This window comes from Tachypleus tridentatus, chromosome 3, assembly GCF_004210375.1.
Source record: "Tachypleus tridentatus isolate NWPU-2018 chromosome 3, ASM421037v1, whole genome shotgun sequence".
Lineage (NCBI taxonomy): Eukaryota > Metazoa > Arthropoda > Merostomata > Xiphosura > Limulidae > Tachypleus > Tachypleus tridentatus.
This window is the reverse complement of record NC_134827.1, coordinates 97,845,759-97,855,353: the sequence shown is the minus strand read 5'-3', so window position 1 is coordinate 97,855,353 and position 9,595 is coordinate 97,845,759. Positions and strand designations below refer to the sequence as shown.

Genomic DNA, 9,595 nt, shown 5'->3' with positions numbered 1-9,595 from the left:
GGCTGCTTGACTTGTTGTGCCGTTTGTATATGTTTTCAGTTTCAAGCTGCAAGAATCAACAATAATCTCCCCTCATCGCAGGACTCCATTATCCTTGATATCCATTGTAGAAATATCTTAGTGGAAGCGCTCATCATGCTCATCACTTACTGCACATATATCGTTTAGTTCATTTGTTTATTTGCAGTTAAGCACAGAGCTTTACAATGGACTATCTATGCTCTGCCAACTAAGCATACTGAAACCTACTTTCCAGCAGGCAAAGGCAAACCAGACAAAAGTAAACCAAAACAAAAGTTGATAAATCCCATTGGTGTAAATAGTAGCCAATACGTTTCCCACATTGGTTTGATAGAGACAAGCCACGAATCAGATCCTTTAGTTCTACTTGTGTGATCAGATGAAACAGCTTGTGTTGAGGTACCACGAGAATAGAATTAGTGGGTGAAGAGAATGAAGATGGTTCATTGTCTCCTTCACAGGATAATGTTTCTGTTTCCAACTTCACTGATGGATGTGGCACTGGAAGACCATCCTCATGAAGTTATGGTTTCATTTAAGATGTAATATCTGGATGCTTAGTGTACTGATTTGTTTTGTGTGAATATCCAGAAACGTTAGACATAAAAAAAATAAGAGTTAATTAAATGATCTTTGGAATAACGCCATATCATGGAAACTGCAAATGGCATATTTGATTTTTTATTATTATTACTTAGCCAATGTGTCAAGCCAGATGGTCAAACTCTAAAACCCACACGTGGATTTCAATGTATGTCTCGGTTACCAATTTTAAACCTAATGAAACTGTAATAAGTTTTCCACAAATGTAGTAGAAACTGTATATATGGTTTTTGTACATTCATACTTTACTTAAACTGAAAGTAGCCAGAATTTTAAATACTTTTAACAAAAATAACAAGAATTCGTGTTTACAAAACTAGAGTTTATAAGATGTTAATAACAGAGTTTTACCGAAGTTTAATATACCGCGGGTATATAATCTAACATAAGTCACGGTCCTAATGCCTTCAGTATGTGCATATCCTTTTGTTACAAGTTCTATGATTACAGCATTAATTAGTAATTTTTAATTAAAACCGAAACATAATTCACAACTCTAATGTCTTCATCATGTTCATATCCATTTGCTACAGTACATAAATGACTACTTGAAGATGTAATATTTCATGAAAGGTGCCATTAATTTTGTTTTTTATAGAAACAATTTGATAAATAACTAAGTCTAACGTTTCAGAAAACAATGTGCATTTCCTCTTATCATTCGTGTCTACTTGTGCTTTCTTGGTCTGTGATAACGCTGTCCTCGAACTCTGGCCTATCACCAGAATATTACTCATGTATTATAAGGAATCACTTCTCATCGGGTCGAATGTTGTAATCAAACACCCTTTACTGATTTCTTGCTTTAAACCGTCTTTATCATAAGATAGCTCTTGTAAATGTACTAATAATGCTAAGTGAAAATTTTGTATGCTTGAGGGTAACTATTTATACGGCCAATGGTAGTGTATTTTTTGGAGCGTACGTCTACTATACAGTGTTATTCTTTTATAAATATATATACACATTTGCACACACACACACGTACATACGTACATCCACACAAACAGAGAAACTGAGGACTTTATGATAAAACAATTTTAAAGCACCATCATCACATCATTATAATCCATGCCACCATCTCCTATCATGTTGTATCTGATAACCATACATCTTGTATATTCTCTTGAACAGAGTTATGTGTTAATGTCTTTTTTTCAGCATAACGCTAAGTTCAGTGATTAATACATTTAAACCAAACAAAAAAAAAATATTTTGTGCAACCTAGTTTCAATAGCAAAAAGGTTCCGTTGTATGGTTGTCATGCTCAAAACACGCTACACCTTCCTGTAGACTTTCCATAACACAGCTCGCGTGACATGACATACTACCAATTCTTAATCTATTCATTGTACAGACGGAGTAACAATAACATAAACATACATAAAGACGAAAGACTAACCCACGAAGTGTATCACTATCCATTAGAAGAGAAGTATATGTCATATTAAAATATGATGGAAAATATTATTTAAAAAATACAATTGAAATAAAATAAATGTTGTAATTTATTGGGCAAAACAAAGAAATAAGAAAACAAAGCTCCTTCACGTGGAAAGAAAATAATATACTTCAAATTGTAGTCAGATGGTAAATATAGTGAAGTGGAGATAAAAGTGGAAAATGTCGACAAGATATGATTATAGTTATGAAGAATAAAAAGGAATTTGCATTATTTAATATACATAAAACCAACCAATCAAAACCAGAATAAAAACAAATGATAAGCTAAACCTAGTGGCGTTTTCAATAGTTATGTACTGAATACGCTCGAGAAGTGCAAATTGATGTATATACACATATATAATACGTGCATATTAGGGATGAAAGATAAAAGAAATTAGATTAGTAAGCTATAAAATTATCATAAACTAGTTAAGGTCATTCGTACTAACAGATTCCTACCGCTAGGTGCCGTAATTAAATGTTACAAAAGATGGTAAAGAAGCTAAACCTAATCTCATTTGCTTAAGTCTGAAGTGAAAAGCAAACATGCTTTGGCTGGTCCTTACAGTTGTATTGTTATTAACAGTTACGTGGTTCAGGTAGGTGATTGTTTTCAAAGACAGTTGTTTAATACAGTTTTGTTTGAAGTCATGTAGATGAAATCACTAAGAAATCAGCAACCTAATTATTACTATGAAACAAGAATGATTTTCATGCTTGTTTTAAGTAAAGGAAATTGGGTAATCTGTTAATTTCGTCCATCTCGGATGGATGCTCGGATTTTAGAGTTTCATGTTGCTTGATCTATCGTTGTCCTAACAGATGACAGTAACAATAACCTTACAGTAAGCAAAATAAGACGAGATTGGTAGATCCATATACCAATGAAGAGACCTTGTTTTTGTAGGTTAAACAGGTGTCATGTATATTTGAGAAACTTTTAAAATATTTTAAAAGCCCTGGTTATCTAACTGTAAGTATAGTACTTGTTCTTAATATTAGTATTTGAAGAGCTTTAATTTCGTAATTTTACGACGCTTAATATAGTCTGAATTGTCAAATCTGAAAAGTTCCAATACATATTCCAAATCTTCTATTTAAATTTTTGAATTTCTTTAACAGAAGTAACAAAACATATTTCAAGTCTTATAATTGACTGTTTAAATTTCATAACTACAAGTAACAAAATATATTATAAATTTTATATTTGTTGCTTCGTAATTTTATAACTACGACAAACAAACCGTATTTGACAGTTTCTGATTTTATAATTAAAAACAACCAGAATGTATTTCTAATGTTATAACTGACGAGTTGTGCTTTTATAACATCTAGGAACAAGTAAAACGTTCCGAGCCAAAAACAAATAATCAATTTAAATATAGATTTCAAAAGACCTTGAATATAGAGGTTTGAAAAGTGTTGGGTGATATATGTAAATAAAATGTATACATTACACGAGCAAGAAGCGCTTCTCGATTTGGTCGTTGAAGCTGACGAATCCCAATTGGATAATACAGTGTGCAACTAAAGTATGAAGACACGTACTAAGTTCAAAGTAACAAAGTCACCAGTATGTATAAAAAAATGAAACAGGTCACCTATTAGACAAAAACCCTACAATAATTATAGATTTAATTAAAACAATGTGGAATATTTATATAAATGTTCCTAATTTAAGCCTATAACCTTTGAAAGTGTAATATATTATAGAACTGTTTGTGTGAATCAGTGTTTCCACACAAAAGTATATGTAAGTTACATATAAACATTACCTGGAATAAGTTTGGTTTACTCTGGTCCTCGTGTATCATATATAAATACATATAACAGAAGTGTGCATCAATATAAATGGTCAATGAAACTGACCCTCCCGGAACTTTATACCCAGCAAGAAAGAAAGCGATAATGAAAATAATTATTTACGTCTAGATAACAATATTAACATACATATTTTTAAATATGCAAAGTGAGGATATAGCTTACTTAAGAGGGTAAAAACACTTGGTTTCAGAGAACAAACAATAACAATACGATTAGTTAACAACAAGAGCTAGAAATATTCTAACCAAATAAGGTTTAACTATTACTTTTTCAATACGAAGACGGCCTGGCGTGATTTCATACCTTCATTCTGGAAGCTCTGCTTCCAACATTCCTTCTACCCATATGAGATACAATCTTTTTAAGACTTTTTAAAATGTTTTACACTGTGAATCTCACTACCAATAAATTGTTAACAAATACCTTTCAGTGGATTGTTTCAAATGTGAATGTCTGTACTATTTCTTTGATTTCTTATTTTATTAAACGAGAGAGAACATGTTACCAGTTCTGTCTTGTTTCTTTCCAGGTGGCGACAGAAGAAGTTATCTTTCTTTCAAAACCTTGGCATCCCAGGACCAAAACCAAACTTCATCTTTGGAAGCCTGAGAGAGTTTCAAACCAAGGTTTCGAGAAGTTTATTTGGACTCTAATATTTAAAAAAATGGAAAACTTGCAGATTATAACCATTTTAAAGTGTAAATAAATTAAAACATTCGATATAACTGCATTATCATATCAGATTCACAATCTATTAAAAACCTTTGAAGTCAATGTTCCTGAAATTTCAACTAATTTTCAATGTGCGATAGATAAGAAATTTAAACAGCAAAATTTAAAATTTTAGTTAAAGTTGTTTAAGTTGAGATACATTTGTTTTATGATATTTCTACTCATGATAAAATGCTACATGACTGAACTTACAGAATTGACTGAAGAATCTAGGGAATGAAATTTGTAGAAAAACAAACATTAGTAAGAGATATAAAAAATAAATATATCCATGAATATAACGAAGTCATTATGAAGAATAACGTTATAATGGATCAACTTATTATGCTTAACGTTAAAACGTATTCTTAAATATCTATTGTAAATATCTTATTGATGAAAATCAGTAGAAGTAGTCAATAAAATTGAAAGTTTTCAACGTAATAGGCTTAAGTTGAAACGAGGCTTAGGTTGAAACGAGGTTTAAGTAATTCTCACAAGTAAATTGAAAAGGCAATCAAAATTTATCATAAATGGTTTTGATGGATTACAGTGTTTAGTTTTATAAATAATTAATGGACGTTTTGTTCTATTCTTAAAGGGTGCCATTAAATGTCGAGAAGAATGGATAAAAAAATATGGCAACATTTGTGGGTAAGTTTCTCTCATAGATTGTTGTATATGGTAATACATATATTTGTACAATTGAATTTTGATATTTTTGCCACCTGTTAAACGAAAGTTTAAATTTTTCACTTTGCTGCTTCTAGAATATACAAAAATAGAAATATTAAATATGGTTTTTATTTTATCTCTAGAACGATAATTATTGCTTCTTTCTTTCAAACTTACAAACGAACAATTGCAAACAGAAATTTAGATATTTTAATTGATATAGTTATAAGTTTTTATTCTTAGAAATTGAATAAACGTAAAGTAAAAAAAATATTATTTTATTATTAAATTAACAAAGTAATTATGTTCATCATATTTAGCATTAGATCATTCTAGATAGATAAAATCTTATTTATTAAACTATAATCCTCCTATATCTGCTTGTAAGATTTTTCTTCAATACTCGACCAATAAGATATCGTTTTATATAAATATATTTCAAGTAAAGATCGTCATCGTAAACACACCAATATTAAACGTTTTTACACAATTGGTTTAAAAGTGGAATCTACAGTACAAAATGATTAAAAGGTGTGGCTGTGTTAACTATTTTGAAGATTAATTTATGATTTATTTTCTAGATTCTATTACGGACGTTTATCAATCATTATCGTAGCGGATTTGGACCTCTTGAAACAAATACAAATTAAAGATTTCCACAAATTTACGGGAAGACCGGTAAGAAAGAAAAACATCTAAAAAGAAATTTGAAAACAATAAGTTTAATTAGTAAAACAATGTCATAAAAAATTTTAAACAAGTAAAATGATTAAGGTGGATAACTTACATAAGGAAGTAATATATTCAAATTACACTTTTACTCCAAAAGGTTTGGAATAAATACGTATTTTAATTGATACTTGAACAGTAGCACTGAAATAACTAAAATTATAACTTTCTATAACTACTTTCCAACATACTTGCAGTAACGTGTAGTTATGCATTTCTTTAGGAATATTTACGCAGGTGTTCTGCCATCTCAAGCAATGAAACAAATACTTGTACAAGTTGGTACGAGTTGGAGTCCTCTCACTTGAATATGTTATTTGTAATAGGTTGGGGCATAACGAACCCATGGATTATGAAATAGCATCTTTGGTTTCTTTGTATGGTGTGAAAATTCAATATAAAATAACTATGTTTTTACCTTATGTAGACATTTGAAAAACATTTCAAACAGTGACTTTTGTGAAATAAGATTTTGTTTCTCTAGTCTCTTATTTATGCTTATTTTTCCTTTCGTATACATTTTCCTTCACTTTAATTTACAAAGGCTTACAATCACAATATGTTTTCTTTTTTCCTATAAAAGATATAAATGTACATTTGTGGTATATTGTTCCACATATTCTACATGATTTCTCCCCATTACAAATACACAATTTAGTTAATTTTGTTTGATCAACTTTTAACCTTTTCAGTCTTAGCATTAGCATTTACAACCTAAAAAAAAACTCATATCTCGACTTTCTTGAAGAAAAGCCATGATTATGAATATTCCATCTACCTGTTTACTAGAATATTTTGTTCACCATATTTTTTGTGTGCACGGATCATTGTCGAATGGGATGTTCTACAGAGGGAAGAGAGTATTAGGGAATAATGTGTATACAGTAAAAGTGCCATCAACATTGTGTAGAACCCCAACACTGTTGGTTAAACTGCAGCATCAAACTTGAAGTGACCTTTAACCATACTTCATTATAGATGTAATTTGTTTCTGATACCTTTCTGCTCTCTACATGTACACAAACTGTTGTTTGTATTAGCTAAACATTTGAAACTTCGATTTATTAACAAATATCACATGTTTACATCTTTACTTATTCCACTGATCGTGAACCAATACTCTTTTAAACATTTTGTTTTGTTTCCTTAGTCTTAGCAGCGGTTCTCGAGCAGTAACAAGTCCATCCAGACCAGGTAATTTCAAATTGTATTTCACCTGTATTTAATTATTGTCACTGTTTAAATGTATAACAAAAAGATACAGAACTAGTCAAATCTCTATTTGGTTACGTTGTATACACGTTTGTCCATTTATTTGACCAGAAACTTCGAAGGAAGGGAAGAAACAGATGAAGTTTATTACAAATGTGGAAATTAAAGCAAATTCTATCCTTTTCTTATTGGCTGGGAAAGTCTCATGTCCACGTGCTGTAGTAAGTACAATATTTATATAAACTTACTGTACTTACACTATATAGTATTTGTGTGGTTAACTACATTATAAAGGAAGCAGTTGAAGTGATGTCTTTTGTTTCTGTATGTGAACAATTTCTTTCAGCTATTCATGTATTGAATATTTGTTTAATTATGGCATACCACAGTTAACAATATTAACATTCTCACATATTGCGCGATGAAGTTCACACATCAACTGTGAAAACAAGTATTAATTAAAGGAAACATTATTATGGATTGATTTCTGTTACTCAAGTGTCTTAGTTATTTCATTGTGCTCTGAAATGATTGGCTGATGGAAAGTGAAAACCAGTTTGTTTGTTTTCCTACTTTCTGTCTGTATGTGTGGAAGGATGAGGAAACATATTGCTATTTAAGTTTTAACAAAATTATCTGTTTTTATGTCTTCTTTAAGGTTATGATTCTACAGTGACTACATGTCATATATATACGATCCTTTTGTTTGATTAATAACTGTATGAAATTAAACTCATTCAATTTACATACTAGTGTTTACCAGTCTTCTGTTGGTATTTTTCATATTTTATAAATCGTACACAAACTGTACTTACTCGTTTCTAGAATATTTTTGTATTAAATTAAATTATTACATTAAATGTTTTATTAAAACATAGAAAGATGTCATGAAGGTATTAGATATTATTATTGTTGGAATATTCAAAATGTTCATGCTGCTTTTCTACTTATTACATAATTATCATAGATAGAGAAACAGTATATCAGTCTTGTTTATTTGAACAGTTATGAAACAACAAGTACAGCCCTTGGCTTCACAACCTATATATTGGTGAACCCACAAGATGCCCAGGAAAAGATTCGTGAAGAAATGAACGATTTCTTAGGACAAGATGTAAGACCTGAGTTTTCTTTGTATCTTAAATATAAACTAGAATTCTGGACTAAAATCTTCAATAATTTCAGTTTTAAAACCTTTTCAATAGATTGTTACTCTCAGGTGTTTGAGAAAGTTTATACTAAATTTATTGTAAATATATTTTCATCCGATTTCTAATCAAAACATTAAATATTTATTTTCATTCTTAATAATCTTTATAGGGTGTCTTAGATTACAACACAGTAAACAAACTTCGATATTTAGACCAAGTTTTCTCGGAATCTCTGCGGGTGTATCCGCCAGTTATCACGTGAGTTTGTTCTTCTTTCAATTCAAAATGGCGCCTTTTACCAAAATCAACATCTTCGATGTAAACTACACAAATCACTCACTCCCAAACACTGGTTTGTTTATAAATAACTTAATTTACTTGACACCGAAATTAACATACTCTTTGAGTAGAAGAAACTGCCGTTTACAGCAGAGAATATAAACAATAAAAGAAAACATTAAATCTCCACCACACAGGTTCTCTTATCTTTGATGAGAAAGAAAAGACATATGGAACAATGATATATAATCATTTGATTTTTGTGAAATTAACTTTTTCTGTAAACAGAGGCAAAAATTACATATTTCATCAATTTGTAAGACCTTCACGTGAATTAAAGATGTCATAATTATTTATCAATGCTTTTACCAGGGAAAACATGTGAGAATTTCCTCGATTCAATTTGAAAGAGATGCTATTTTATTGGATAGTGGTAATTATCTTCCACTACCTCCTGACGATGCTAAACGAGCAATGAGACAAGAAATACATGTATTTTTATTTTTTATAGGTTTGTAAACAGATTTTCTGACCAGCTAGATGATTTCAAAATTCCCAAAGACACTACCATACAGGTGCCTGTTTGGCATTTCCATCACGATCCAAAGATCTGGTCTGAGCCATACGAGTTTAAGCCTGAGAGGTAAACACTAAATAGCTAATACATACTTATAACTTTGTGTTATTTTTACAGATTTATTAATATTTTTCTTCGAAAATATTTCTTTTAATTTGGAGAAATAACGATGAACATTTTTAATTTGAAACGTAAGTGCCACCACATGGCCTATCAACCGTTTGGATCTGGGCCACGAAACTGTGTTGGCATGAGAATGGCGCAATTGGAAGCTAAATTTGCTTTGGCCAGAATCTTACGCGCATACAAGATAGTTCTTTCTGAAAAGACGGAAATCGTAAGTTTCATGTTTAAAATATTTTGGAAT

General features: G+C 30.4%; 1 protein-coding gene across 3 annotated transcripts; it reads left to right on the top strand.

Annotated features, from left to right (window-relative positions):
- Positions 1-2,552: 2,552 nt before the first annotated feature.
- LOC143247552 (cytochrome P450 3A41-like) lies at positions 2,553-9,595 on the top strand. Of its 3 annotated transcripts, XM_076495827.1 has the most exons (7): positions 5,882-5,958; positions 7,160-7,203; positions 7,333-7,442; positions 8,227-8,335; positions 8,542-8,630; positions 9,163-9,294; positions 9,425-9,595. In XM_076495827.1, exons 3-7 carry the CDS (start codon positions 7,375-7,377, stop codon positions 9,480-9,482), a joined length of 456 nt encoding a protein of 151 aa, XP_076351942.1. In that variant the 5' UTR covers positions 5,882-5,958; positions 7,160-7,203; positions 7,333-7,374; the 3' UTR covers positions 9,483-9,595. The 3 variants fall into 3 exon arrangements, 2 of the variants coding, with proteins under 2 accessions (XP_076351943.1, XP_076351942.1); XR_013026608.1 differs by lacking the exons at positions 7,160-7,203; positions 8,542-8,630; positions 9,163-9,294; positions 9,425-9,595 and adding exons at positions 2,553-2,669; positions 4,424-4,520; positions 5,207-5,259 and having other exon boundaries at positions 5,862-5,958; positions 8,227-8,327; XM_076495828.1 differs by lacking the exons at positions 8,227-8,335; positions 8,542-8,630; positions 9,163-9,294; positions 9,425-9,595 and adding exons at positions 2,553-2,669; positions 4,424-4,520; positions 5,207-5,259 and having other exon boundaries at positions 5,862-5,958; positions 7,333-7,426.